This window comes from Drosophila grimshawi, unplaced genomic scaffold (assembly GCF_018153295.1).
Source record: "Drosophila grimshawi isolate 15287-2541.00 unplaced genomic scaffold, ASM1815329v1 contig_1377, whole genome shotgun sequence".
Taxonomy (NCBI): domain Eukaryota; kingdom Metazoa; phylum Arthropoda; class Insecta; order Diptera; family Drosophilidae; genus Drosophila; species Drosophila grimshawi.
The window spans coordinates 5,849,624-5,863,181 of record NW_025062900.1 but is presented as its reverse complement, the minus strand read 5'-3'; the positions used below and the strand labels follow the sequence as shown (position 1 = coordinate 5,863,181).

The window sequence follows — 13,558 nt, the reverse complement described above, 5'->3', positions numbered from 1 at the left end:
CGTTTGTTGGTTGCTTTAATTTTACTCGGCCCCACTTTTCGTATAACAACATCAACAACAACACCAGCAACACCAGCAACACCAACAACAACCACACAAACACATCCGTTTGCTATTATTATTCCTTGAATTTGTTTTTTTTTTCGTTGTTTTTTGTTTTTCGCTTTCTTCACTTTTACTACACAATTTTATATGTTTCAGCCTGTTTTTCTTTATTTTTTATAGCTCGCTTTCGGGTTGCGTGTGCGTCTCACTTTAGAGCCGCCGCTTTTCTAGCTGCTTTTTTTCGGACCAGGATTTTGGCTACTCTTGTTGGCCGAGTTAAAGGAGCCAAAGAACCGTTTGCCACGAGCTTCTGCGAGTTTCTGATTTGCCAGTCGCATTCATTTTTGGCATTTACCTTTCGACTGCGAGGCCAACGAGAAGTCGAGCACCTTGGCAACATGACGAAACTCCTGTTACCAATCCCACTCTCTCTCTCTCTCTCTCTGTCTCTCTACCTCTCTCGCTCTCTTTGAGGCGCACGCGTTTGTTTACAATTGTTGATTCCAAACAAACTCGAGAGATTGCCTCCAAACAGTTGTTTTTTGGCGCGCAAATTTACAATCGAGAGAGAGCTCTCAGTATTCGTTAAATTTCGCAGTCTGGAGTTGGGTCCCTAAGCTACAAGGCGAGGGAGGATCCTAACTTGGGCAAGTAAAGCTTAGACTAGAGCACAAAAAGTACATTAAAAGGATGAGTCGATTGTTAATTTATTATATGAAAAAGACTTTCATGTTTACTTCAAATAATCCAATTCCAATTTCTGCATGTTTTAGATTTTGTTCAAATCACAATAAATTGGTCTTAGCCATAATCTGTCAAATATTAGCCATATTGTCATAAATGTTAGTCAGTTAATTTTTGACATGTATTTCAGTAATATGTTTTTAGCATTTGAAACATTTGAAACGTTCGTAATCAAAATTTGTTAAAGTTAAGAAATCAAGCACAATGAAATCAACATATAGCGTAGAGAGCCTGACCCAGAATACAACTCCAAAGACACGCAAATCGGCTAAAAATACGTTGAAAAAGAGATCGAGTCCAGCACATTCCTCCGCGCTATTCGACGAGGAAAATGATTTTGAGGGGCCAACGAGATGTCGCTGCCAGCGATGTGAAATTCTCCATCCAACGGACAGGATACGCATCGAGGGGGAAAGGGTATTTGAAAATGTGATTAAAGTGCAGGATGCTGTCGATCAGAATGTGGAGGGATTGCTCAATGATCTGCAAGAGCTAATCAGCTTCAAGTCGATCTCTGTGCAGCCAGAGATGCTGGCGGAGAGCATGAAGGCGCTCGATTGGCTAGCGGATCGCTTGGATAATTTAAAGTTTCAAACCATGGATCATTATGTGCCCGACGATCCCGAAAATTGTTTTGAGGAGCCGCATCGCAAGGTGCTCTTCTCCCGCTACTTCTCGTCACCCACAAAAAACACAGTGCTGATCTATGGGCATCTGGATGTGGTGCCAGCTAAGCCAGACTGCTGGCTCCATGACCCCTTCACTATGCATCTGGAGCAGGGTGTCATCTATGGCAGGGGTGTGACCAGCGGCAAGGGAATGCTAGTCGGCTGGCTGCAGGCCATCGAATGTTGGCTGAAAGTGCACGGGGATCTGCCCATTAATGTGAAGATCATTGTCGATATGTTGCACGAGGTGGGCAACAGCGGATTGCATATCTATGTGAAAGAGAGAAAAGACTTCTTTCTCGACGTGGACTTTATGGTCTTCGATGCGAACTCGTGGCTGAACAACAATAATCCCATCATCGCTTGCAGTCTCTCCGGCTGGGCTCATTTTGGCATTGAGGTCCGTGGCGGCAATAAGACCTTGGAGAGTGGCCTCGCTGGTGGTTTAGTCTTTGAGCCGATGATCGATCTGTGTCATCTGATGAATAGTCTCGTCAACGATGACCATGACATTCTCATTCCAAACGTTGAGCTGCACGTGAAGGCACTGGCTACTCACGAATGGCAGCTGCTCGAGAAGGCGGACTTCCAGACCTATGCCTACAAGGAGCAGCTCTATATACGACGCCTGAGGAACGAGGGAAACAAGGTGGAAATGCTGCAGAATCGCTGGTGTAAGCCAACCCTGACCATGCACGGCGTTGAGGGAGCAGACAGTCATCCCGGCTGCAGGCGAATGCTGCCCATGCGCGTGGTGGGCAAGTTCTCAATTAAGCTGGTGCCCGATCAGGATGTGAAACAGATTCAATCCGATGTCAACGATTATTTGGAACGATGTAGCAGCGAACTTGATATAGGCACCAAGATGACCGTTCATCTGCTTGACGGTTGTGAACCGAGTTCCTGGTCGAGCGACTCCACATTGACGAAGGCCGTCATAAATGCTGTGTTCGATGTCTTTCAAAAAATGCCGATTGTCACCGAAGGAATACCCATTTGTTTGCCCGTTGCGAGCGTGTTGGGGAATCTGATAGATAAGCCCATCATGTTGGTGCCTTATTGGCGTCGTCGGGATCACCATCACCAGGAGAACGAGTACATTGAGGAGCGATGCGTCATGCAACATGCCAAAGTCTGTGCCAATCTCTTCTACGAACTGAGTGTGATTTCCAGCAAGTGCAAGTGCCATCTGCTCACGGACTATTGCAATCGGCGTGGAATTATGGAGAAACTGGATGAAGAGCGTGGCTACTTCAATAATGAGTCACCGGCATCCCGGCGTAACCAATTGATGAACGTCTTCAGGAAACACGATAATGTCTCCCATTTGACGCACAAAAGGCGCCCGTTCAATGCACGTTTCAAGAACTTTCTTTGCATACCATTTGCCTGGAAGAGGATCAGGAAACACCAAAAGCATTAAGGAATCTAGCGTTTAGTGTGGTTGTTGTTCAAATTCAGAAGATTGAAGACTCAGTTTTGTTTTTCCGTTTTCCGTTTGCTTGGATCTGTGCTAGTAAGTAATGAAAATCCGACAATTTGTTTTAGTTATCAGCTTTTATTTATATAAATTCTAAATTACAAAAAAGTTCAATTCAAAATTCAAATAATTTTTTAGGAAAAATGATTTGCTGGGGTGAACGGAACTGTTGCGGCATATTCTTAGACGGATCCAAGGATGATCGCTGTGACTGTTTACGTGACTACTGCGTTAGGGACTATGATCCCAAAGATAGGATAATTGTGGCAGAGGAAGATTTGGAATTTGTAAATGCGCATCTGAAAACGAAAAGCGAAGCGCATTTGACAGAGCTGAACGAAATGATATCATTAAAGAGCATACCCGACTGCCCCGAGTTTGACAAGCAGACTCGACAGCTGATCAATCGATTGGCGCAACGACTCAACGAACTGGAGTTCGATGTGGAGGTGGTCGAGGTGAAGCCCAAGGGCACTGATCCCACGCACTATGTGATCTTTGCCAGCTACTTCTCCACACCCGCCAAGAATGTGATGCTCGTCTACGGGCATGTGGACGTAAAGAACGTGGATAAGGACGACAACAGTTGGACCCAATTCCCTTTCAAGCTAACCAATCAGAATGGAATGCTATACGGCCGTGGTTTGACCAGCTCAAAGGGCCCGCTGTATTGCTGGCTACATGCAGCCGAGTCATGGCTGGAGGGGACAGACGATCTGCCGGTGAATTTGAGATTTCTCATCGATACCTTCAGCAATGCGAACAATCAGGCACTCAGGGAACTCATCGATCAACGCCAGAATTTCTTCAAGCCCGTCGATCTATTGATTTGCTCCACCAATCTGTGGATATCGCCAAAGACACCCATGTTGTCCATCTGCCACAGCGGCTACGTCTTCTTTGAGCTGCGGGTGCGACACAAAAAGCAATCCAAACAAGAAACCGAATCCGACGAGTGTCCCACCCGCGGTCGCCAGCCCATGGAGGAGCTGTGTTTCCTAATGAACACCCTAACGGATAAGCACGGTGAACTGGCTAAGAAACTGGAGCGTCATGCGTTGCCCGTAACCCAAAACGATTGGAACATCCTGAGCAAAGCCGAGATGGGCATCATGGAGTTCAAGGAAAGTTACAATATCAAAGAGCTGCTGCATGAGGAGTCCAAGGCGCTGTTCCTTAAGCATCGCTGGTGCATGCCCTGCTTGACGGTGCACACCGTCGAGCATCGTCAATATTCCAGTGTGCGAGATCTGTACGAGCCCCGACACATTTTGGCCAAGTTCTCCGTTAAGCTGGTGCCCGATCAGAGTATCGATTACGTTAAGTTTGTGGTCAGGGAGCATCTGGACTGTGCCTACTGCCGCCACAAGTGCATACATCCCGCCTATCTGCGCATCACCGACTCCGTAAAGCCACTGAACGAGGGACGCAATGCACCCTTCAGTCTGGCCGCCCAGCGGGCGTACGAGCAGGTGTACAATGTCCATGTAGCACTACCGGACACGATCACCCTCTGCCTGCCGATGATGAATGTGCTGCGAAAGCATTGTCTGTCCACGGCTCAGGTCATCGGATTGCCCTTCTGCTCGGTGCATATGCATCCCGGCCAGTCGGACGAGTGCATACCGCTCGAGGAGTACGAGAGAAACAAGAAGCTCTGCGCTACTTTGATGTACGAGTTGGCTCTGGTGCCGCCCGAGTGCAAATGCACCGAGGTCAAGGACTTCTGCTACGAGCCGGGCAAATCAACGGATCGCGACTTTGTCCACACCCAGGAGCCACGCAATGCGAATATCTCCCACATCCTCTACGAACTGAACGAGGCACAGGTCGATAAGGCGCACTCGATCACCTATCTGCTGCCCAATGTGGAACAAATACTCTTGGGCAACTCTAAAAACGAGCAGAAGCAAGAGAGTCTCAGCTGATTGCCAGTGTTTCCCTATTCCTCAAAGTCAGTGTTTAGTTATCCCTCTATTCCTATTCATATTCAAGGCCAAATCAAGTGTTGACCTATTCCTTTATTCTTATTGCTATTCAAAGCCAAATCCAGTGTTGCCCTATTCCTTTATTCTAATTCAAATTCAAGGCCAAGTCCAGTGCCGCCAATCTGGTTACGTAAATGGAATTATTAGTATACAAAGTGCTTCTTTATGTATTGATTAAGGCAAAAAACCCACGCGCCACAAACCTAATAAAATGTGTATAATCAAGTTTTAAATAATGCCAGTCTGGAGAAGCTAAGAAAACGAACTACGAAACTACTTTGCGAAACAGCGATTAAACTGTGCAAATGTTCTGGAAAGTAAATAACAAAATTGACAGACAGCGAGCAGACAACGAACCGCCAAATATAGAAATTTGATTATATATTCGATTATCGAAATTATCAGCTGAGTTCTGCTGTATGTTTTTATTATAGCTTCAAGTTTACAATGCAAACACATGTTTTTTCTATGCTTGCTGATAATACTCAACAAAAGCTTTTATTATCACCCAACCGGTAATGTGAGATATGTCAAATAAGCCGCCGGCAAATTGATTTACGTCTCGTATATGTGTGTGTGTGTGTGTGTGTGTAGTGTGTGGATAGCTACTTTGCTTGATAAACAGTAATACCACTAAGCAGACAATAAAATATATTGTATGCATGTATTACACATATTAAAATTTCACCTCTCTCTCTCTTCCAATTGAGAGACTCGCAAAGCATAGCAACGAAAACATAACGAAAGGCAAGCAACAAATACAAAACAAAACAAAAAAGTTCAATTGCCGGACGAATTCGCGACACGTGTCGTCTGCAGAATGTTCAAAACAAAATAGAAACGATGATAATGGACACAACAAAAAGCGATGATCGACGAGCAAATACGAATGAAAAAACGTATGTTGTAAATATCAATGAGCGTTGTAAATACCCTGTACACCATATGCATGCATGGATTGATACAATAACACATATCCAAAAAATAAGATCCTCAAGTCTCTCTCTCTCTCTCTCACCAACGTTAAAATATATCATTTTTATTTTTATTTTAGCTATGGTTGCATAGTTTGCTCATGTATGGCTGCGCCTGTTGCTATCCCAATAAGTACAGGGTGTTGACACCGTAAGGCTTGTTTTTCGTCTTACCGCTACATTCTGCTGTCTGCTTACTCAGCATCTGTCTCTTTTTCTCTCTCTTGCTTTCGTTTGTATTCGTTCAGTGTGTAGGCTGTAGGCTGATTCCAGTATGTGTTTGTATGCAGTGTCGACCGGTTGCGTCTTTTGGAAACGTTCGTGATTAAATTTTGTTCAAGCCATAAGCGCTGCGCATATCATTAAACATTTTAAACTAGATAAGTAATGAAAAGTGAACAATAATAACGTAATTATTCTTTTTAGTATATTTCTATCAATTTCGAGTTTAAGTAAAATATAAAATGTTAAACAAGAAGCTGCAAATCGTGTCCAGGCATGTCATCAAGCAGAGATTGGGCCACAAGGCGTGGCGCTGGTAAGTTCTCAGTAAGGACACAAACCCCCAAGGTCAAGATCTCAGGACAGCAACTAGTGGGAAATACTTCAAGGAATATACCAATTTTGCATATGCTGCCAGATGGAAAGTGTTGCCGTTAAAGGGTTGTTTTTTTCACTCTCCACATCAGCTTAGCTCCCCCTCTCACAGATTACGTAATAACACTTATCACTCCACAGTCTTTGGTAATATTCAAATTTAGCAGACTATTCCATTTTAGCAGGTCAAGATGTTAATTATCAAAACTGAGTTGAATTGAATTCAATAAAATTTTTGGAGCTTCACAGATTCTATTTTTAAACACCTGTTGCAAGCAAACTTTTCCATGATGCCTATTTTTAGCTGATACTAAGCCACTTGATAAGAAAAAACCAATTAGTCTTTATTAAATAGGTGTATATTTCAAATATATGCCCATAGATTTGCACTCTTGCGATAAGCAACTACGTAACATAAAACATTCATGTTTACAATAAGTGCGAATCGGTAAAAAAAAAGAAAGAAAAACAACATGTAAAAAACAAAAATCATACCAGACCAGTGAACTTAAACAGAGCGCTATAAAAAGAGAACATGCCATAAACTAAGCACAAGCTTTTGAAGCATTTTTGTAAAGCTTAAGCTAAGGTATGCACCAAAATAGTCGAGGCACACACCACTCGTGGGCAGACTAATCTAATTTTTCGCAGTTATTTTTTTGAAAATAGATGGATAGATAAATTGAACTTTGAACCGTCCTCAAGTGGCTTTTTGGGATAGAAAGTGTACATGAGTTCCAACTAAAAAATAGATTTCTTTAAGAGCAGTATTAATCTTTTAATTAATGTAATATAGTTTTTTTTTATTATGTAAGTAAAATTTGATATCCATTTGTCACTCTTGCAGCCAGTCAACAATACCCGCCGCCAGTCAGAGTTACATGCATCACATTGGCAAGGAGCCGTTGGCTTACCGGAATGTAGGACAGCAGCTGGAATTGGCTGCCTCTCAGTTTGGCAGCACCGAGGCGATAGTTTCGTGTCACGAGGCGAAACGATACACGTTCCGCAGCCTGCTGGCCGAGGTGGATCGCGTGGCGGCAGGTTTGCTCAAGCTGGGACTGCAAAGGGGCGATGCCGTCGGCATCTGGGCGCCCAACTACATTCAATGGTATCTGAGCATGATGGGCGCGGCACGAGCTGGCCTCACATCCGTCGGGATTAATCCCGCGTTCCAAGGACCCGAAATGGAGTACTGCCTGAAGAAGGTGGACATCAAGGCGATACTTGCAACGGAGTCGTTCAAGACACAAAACTACTACGAGATTGTACGCGACATTTGCCCCGAAATGGCCGACTCGGAAGCTGGCAAAATCAGAAGCGATAAGTTTCCCCATCTGCGTGCCGTCATCATCGACAGCAAGCAGAGTCTGAAGGGTGCCTTGCGCTTTGACGAGCTGCTCGACTTGAGCAATGCCAGTGAGCAGGAGGAGATCACCAAATTGCAGCGCGAAATCCAACCGGAGAGTCCGTGCAATGTGCAGTTCACGTCGGGCACGACAGGCAATCCCAAGGCAGCCGTGCTCTCCCATTACAATTTCGTCAACAATGGCATCCATGTGGGCAGCAGAAATGAGCTGGATGGCGAGCGGATTTGTGTCCAGGTGCCGTTGTTTCATGCCTTTGGCGTTGGCATTACCATCATGGCAGCCATGTCTAAGGGAGCAACACTGGTTCTGCCATCAGCTGGGTTCAGTCCGAAGGATTCGCTGCAGGCGATTGTCGAAGAGAAATGCACTGTGATCCATGGCACACCCACAATGTATGTGGATCTGGTTGTTGCCCAGCGTAAGGAACAGTTGCCGCTGGGAAAGATCAAGAAGGCGATCACAGGCGGGGCGCCAGTCTCGCCTCAGCTCATCCTGGACGTCAAACAGGTCCTGGGCGTTGAGGCGATGCACAGCGTCTATGGACTGACCGAGTCAACGGCTGTGATCTTCCAATCGTTGCCTGGGGAGGAAGACGATCGGGTGCTCCATTCTGTGGGTCATCTGACCGATCACATCGAGGCGAAGATCATCGATGAAAAGGGCTGCGTGGTGCCTTTGGGACAGCCAGGTGAGCTCTGTGTACGTGGCTATCTGACCATGTTGGGCTATCACGGCGACGAGGAGAAGACCAGAGAGATAATCAGTGCCGACAACTGGATGCGCACGGGTGATCAGTTCGTTATGGAAGCGGATGGCTATGGTCGCATCGTTGGTCGCCTCAAGGAGATGGTCATACGAGGCGGCGAGAATATATTCCCCAAAGAGGTCGAAGACTTTATCAACACGCATCCTCAGGTGGTTGAGACGCATGTACGTTATTCCCCCCTAATCCCTCAACAGCTGCTCATTATGTTTAACCATTTCAGGTCATTGGTGTGCCCGACGAGCGTCTGGGCGAGGAGCTATGCGCCTTTGTGCGCCTCCACCACGATGTTGATCCCAAGACGTTTACCAAGGAATCGCTGCGTGAATACGCCAAGGGCAAGATCGCCCACTTTAAGGTGCCGCGGTATGTGGTGCCCGTCGATGCATTCCCCAAGACCACCTCCGGCAAGATACAGAAATTCAAGCTTCTCAAGAAGTTCGAGGACAGCTTCCACACGCAGAAGAGCAAGTCGCAATCGCAAGCAGTCCGAGCTTAAGCATTACTTCTCGTCCTGGTTTCCTGTTGTCCTGTTGTACAGATGTCAAATTACTCCAAAATAGAGTCATAAACTAATTTTGTAACTAAATCACGAAAATATATGTAAGTTTATGTTGTAAATTGATAGAGTTGGTCCTTGCAATACTAGAACACAATGTCCTTTGAAAATCTGTACGGATTTGGCCAAGTTATTTATTTTTCTATTTTCTAAAAAGCAGCATTGGTTTTTAGCCATAATGCGGCCATCTCAGAAGGTCATTGAGAAGGATTCAATGATTTTTCGGATACCTTTTGGACCACAGAAAACAAGGATTTTGTGTTGTCAACCCATTTCCGCAATTTGTTTGGACTCCTAGATTAGCCCATAATCCTTGAATGCAGTTCGATGAAGTTGGTCCTCGTGATTCTAACGCGCCATGTCCTTTGAAAATCTGTTAGGATTTGGCCGAGATTTGTCAACAAAAATATTTCTTGCCTTTTGTCTAATCCTAAAAGTGTGCTTTAAAAATGTTAATTGAAAAAATCATTTTTATTCGTTTTTGAAACAATTACTATTTTATTTTAGGTTTTGAAATTATTTAGCAAAAAATATTTTAGGTTTTTTTTTTGTATTTTTTTCCATCAGTTTGCTTGCTTTCTTTCATTCCTTCTTTGCTGTTTTTCTTATAGGTATAGAGAAAATTTCTGATCAGTTGCTGTTGTTGTTGTTTGTTGTTGTTGCTGCTGCTTCGGCTGGCTGGGCTCATGCATATAAAATAACATATAGTATCTTCTGATAGTAGACTTAAGAATTAATGACAATGCTGCGTGTTATAAACTTTTGCGTATACAAATACGACTTGCAAGATTTAGATACAGTTATGGATACAGATAGAGATACAGAGACGGGGTAATAAATCAATGATAACAAATTAAAAATGGTAAAGTAAACTAAATGCTAAGTGCTAAAAACTAATTTAGATGTACATATATAAGAAGGCTATAAATTAGATTAATTAACATACGATAATTTCTCTTCAATCTGTCGCTAAAAACTAGATAATAAATAATGCTCAAAAAATCTCCACAAAAAACAAACGCACAAAATAATTAAAGCTTAAATTCGGGGCTCCCCACAGACACAACTCTTCTGAGAGAGGAGGAGCTCCTTAACATTTGACAATTTTTGATTTTAGTTTTGGGGCATTATAAGGTTGTATTTGTATTTGTATTGGTTTTTTGCTTTTTGCTTTGTATTATTTTATTTTATTTAATTAAGGACATCAAGTGATTTTTTTGTTTTTTTGTTTGCTTAGCTTTTCCGTTTGAGCTTAATGGGAAATTTGTGGGGCTAGACTTATAGTTGGATCTAGGTTGGGGGTTGCATAACAATATTTCATATACGATATCTCGAGATGCGGTTAGCACACATATATATATATATATATATATGTGTGTGTGTTTGTGTATATATAAATTTATATTGTATAGTTTATAAGTTGAATGCAAATATATATTTATGTATGCATACTGCGCTTGAGCTAAATGCCTAACCATTCAATACAATATATTATCGTTATTATTATTATTATTATTATTATTATTATTATTCTTATTAGAACCGAAAATCTACTCGGTATCGTATTTGTTTTTCTTTTGCTTTGAAACATTTTGCATTTTTCTAGTTTGTTTGCAGAGAGTTTTGCTCAACTATGTTTTACTATTGAATACTTTTTGCTTTTGCTTTTGCTTTTGTTTGCAATATTTTTAAGTGGGTTTCTTATTTTTTTTTTTTGATTTTCACGGATCTCTATCTTAAAATGTGCTACATACAACATTTTTGCTTCTTTTTTGTTTTTTGTTTTGTAGTTTACTATTCAACTCATAATTATATATATATATATTTATATTTCTCTTAAGACTGTGACGGATCCGCTTGCTGTATATGTGTGTGTGTGTGTGTGTATTTGTGTGTGTGTGTATGAATTTTCTTTTATCCCCGCTAACTTTCTCTTCTTCTATTAATCATAGCCTTTTTTAAATAACCACATAAATTGTTGCCCATCTTTTTGCTTTAGCTTTAAAATGAAATTATTTACACGAGACTTTTTGGATCAATTCGAAATTCACAAAAATCTTAAAAGATTCTTTTCTTTTCTTGACTTTGTTTCAATGCGCGCCAAGCTATGCTTTTAGTTTTAGTTTTAGTTTCAGTTGTAGTTTAATTTTGTTGTCTGCCGCCCATTGAATTGTTCTACAAATCGATGCGCCGATTGCTGCGACTGCTTTAAAAGCTATCATCATCATCATCGTCGTCGTCGTCGTCTTCGTCATCGTCCTGGTAATCATCCTCCTCTTCTTCTTCGTCGCCCACAATTAGCTCCTCTTGCTGGGCATCCTGCTGCATTTCGTAAGCCTCTTCGGCTGCCTCGGCTATCTGCTCGATAACAGCTCGCTCCTCGTAGCCCACATCCTCGTCGTGGATTGGCGGCTGTCATGCCACATCCGCATCTGCCGCATCCTCCGACCAGCTAACCTCCATCGGTGTACCATTCATGCTGCCACCGTTCACCTGCTCGAGCAGCAGTGCCTCCTCAATGGACATCCTTGACGGTTGCTTCTGTCGCTTGGATAGATTGCAGCCAGCAGCTGAAGCTGTGCTGGATGCGGATGAGCTGCGCATATCCTCAGACGAAGCGGAGCAGCTCTCATCCTCAGAGTTGGCGCCGGACACCATTGCCTCGCCAGCAGACTCTTGAATCTCCTGGAATTTCTTCAGCGCCTTGGGATACGCATCCACGCACGACATCAGTTTCATCGTTGAGGTGCGCGAACGCATTTCGACGGCTGCACCAGCCGAGGCGGCATGTTGAGCATGTTGTGGCGAACTGGCTGTCAGCTCTGCCACATGCCACTCGGGCAGGGCGAGATCAGAGCTCTGGCGATGCTTCGACGGCTGAATGATCTCCTTGTTGCAAACGGATTGTGAACGTGCTCGGCACAGCGGTCGCAGCGTATCCTGCTCCTGCTGATTGTTGCTGCTATTGCTGCGCATCAGCGCCGTTGCCGACATGCTCTGCGAGAGCGGATTGGGTCCATGATGACCATTGCCGTGTCCATTGCTGCTGCTGCTGCTGCCGCAGCCGCTGCTCGCCGCATTGGCGCTTAGCGAGAGCAACTGCAGCTGACGGCGTTGGGTGGGGCTGCGTTCGCTGTTGCTGCGCAGCGAACCGGCTCGCCGCACCAGCTTGGAGGCGGCCACTTGGGGTGTCTCATCGTCCATTTCGAGCACCCAGCTAACGGAATCGTTGCGCTCGATGACGCCCTTAATCACCGGCGACGTTGGCGGCGATGTATTGTTCAACAGGCTCGAATTGCTGCGACTGTACGAGTGATTCTGGGACAGATCGTGCAGCTGGGCTTGCACCAGTTGCAGCTGCTCGGATCGCTGCTTGAGGTGATACTGCAACTCCTCCTTGTCGCAGGTGAGGCGCTTGCGTTTGATGTTCTCGTGATTGAACGCCTTCTGAATGTCATCCATTTGTCGCTGCAGATCCCTGCTCAAAGAGAAAGCCAAACAGTTGGTTAGGATTATATATATATATATATATATATATTTATTCAAGACTTACTTCTCCTTCTCCGTTTTGGCCTCCAGCTCGGTGCGCAGCATCTCGTTCTGTGCCACAAGCAGTGTGACGCGACTGCTCAGGCCACGCTGCTCATCGTTCTCGCGCTGCAGCTCCGCATTCTGTTTGCTCAGCGTGGAGATCTCGGCCTGCTTCAGTTCGAGCACGCAACGCAGACTTTCTGCCTCGCTTGTGAGGCGACACATTTCCGCATTGGTGTCTGCTGCCGCTGCTGCTGCTGCTGCTCCTACTCCAGCTGCTGCAGCTGTAGTTGATGTTCCTGTCTGGCTGTTGCTGCTGCTGCTGCCGTTGCTGTTGCTGTTCGCACTGCGACGCTGCGTCGAGCTGCGCAGGACACTGATCTCGTCCTGTGAGAGCGCCAGGCGATCGCGTAGATCACGTTCATTGTGCTCGTTGCTGGCGCGCAGCGATTGCAGCTCCTTGGTCAGCGATTTGATGCGCTCCTGCTGCTCATCCTCGCGCTGAGTGGCCGCCTCCAGCCGTGTGGCATGTTTGTTCTCCGCCTGGGTGAGCTGCTCGTGCAGCTGCTGCTGCTGCAGCTCGTGCTCCTGCAGACGGGACTGCAACTGCGCCACCTGCTGCTCGGCAACGCTCAGCTGATCCTGCTTGTGGCGCAGCTGGTGGGCGACCTCCTGGTGATAGGATTGCAGCGCCTGCTTCTTCTCCTCATCCTTGGCCAGCAGCTGCGACTCGAAGTCCTGGAAACGTTCCTTGGCTATCATTTGCATCTCCTGCACTTTGTCTTGTGCTGCACAAGCGAAACGAAAGCGATTTCAGTTAGCAATTTTGATATTTTGAT

General features: G+C 44.9%; 4 protein-coding genes across 7 annotated transcripts in view; 3 read left to right on the top strand and 1 right to left on the bottom strand.

The window, feature by feature from the left end:
• Positions 1-955: 955 nt before the first annotated feature.
• Positions 956-2,880, top strand: LOC122322429 (cytosolic non-specific dipeptidase-like). The gene has a single exon (XM_043214501.1). The coding sequence runs from the start codon at positions 994-996 to the stop codon at positions 2,878-2,880; it is 1,887 nt and encodes a 628-aa protein (XP_043070436.1). The 5' UTR covers positions 956-993.
• LOC6562652 (beta-Ala-His dipeptidase) lies at positions 2,876-5,150 on the top strand. Its single transcript, XM_032735864.2, has 2 exons — positions 2,876-2,973; positions 3,076-5,150. Exon 2 carries the CDS (start codon positions 3,081-3,083, stop codon positions 4,863-4,865), a length of 1,785 nt encoding a protein of 594 aa, XP_032591755.2. The 5' UTR covers positions 2,876-2,973; positions 3,076-3,080; the 3' UTR covers positions 4,866-5,150.
• A 570-nt stretch (positions 5,151-5,720) lies between these two features.
• LOC6561729 (medium-chain acyl-CoA ligase ACSF2, mitochondrial) lies at positions 5,721-9,250 on the top strand. 2 transcript variants are annotated; one of them, XM_032736039.2, is made up of 3 exons: positions 5,721-5,824; positions 7,344-8,796; positions 8,853-9,250. In XM_032736039.2, the coding sequence occupies exons 1-3, from the start codon at positions 5,769-5,771 to the stop codon at positions 9,126-9,128; spliced, it is 1,785 nt and encodes a 594-aa protein (XP_032591930.1). In that variant the 5' UTR covers positions 5,721-5,768; the 3' UTR covers positions 9,129-9,250. The 2 variants fall into 2 exon arrangements, with proteins under 2 accessions (XP_032591930.1, XP_001988972.1); XM_001988936.3 differs by lacking the exon at positions 5,721-5,824 and adding an exon at positions 6,174-6,437.
• Positions 9,251-11,254: 2,004 nt separating this feature from the next.
• Positions 11,255-13,558, bottom strand: part of LOC6561730 (myosin-J heavy chain) — a 79,059-nt gene continuing 76,755 nt past the window's right edge. For all 3 annotated transcript variants that reach the window (XM_032736696.2, XM_032736697.2, XM_032736698.2), the window contains 2 exons: positions 12,742-13,507; positions 11,255-12,666 (listed from right to left, as the gene is read on the bottom strand). In XM_032736696.2, the coding sequence (XP_032592587.1) occupies positions 11,604-12,666; positions 12,742-13,507 (1,829 nt within the window). In that variant the 3' untranslated portion in view covers positions 11,255-11,603. The remainder of the gene's footprint in view (positions 12,667-12,741; positions 13,508-13,558) is intronic.

What these genes read in the sequence shown, in the direction of transcription:
- LOC6561729 (XM_001988936.3), top strand. Translation starts at nt 6,364, where the DNA reads ATGTTAAACAAGAAGCTGCAAATCGTGTCCAGGCATGTCATCAAGCAG. An exon ending in GGCCACAAGGCGTGGCGCTG is followed by an intron (nt 6,438 to 7,343) that starts GTAAGTTCTCAG and finishes TCACTCTTGCAG; the next exon opens with CCAGTCAACAATACCCGCCG. An exon ending in CTCAGGTGGTTGAGACGCAT is followed by an intron (nt 8,797 to 8,852) that starts GTACGTTATTCC and finishes TAACCATTTCAG; the next exon opens with GTCATTGGTGTGCCCGACGA.
- LOC6562652 (XM_032735864.2), top strand. Translation starts at nt 3,081, where the DNA reads ATGATTTGCTGGGGTGAACGGAACTGTTGCGGCATATTCTTAGACGGA.
- LOC122322429 (XM_043214501.1), top strand. Translation starts at nt 994, where the DNA reads ATGAAATCAACATATAGCGTAGAGAGCCTGACCCAGAATACAACTCCA.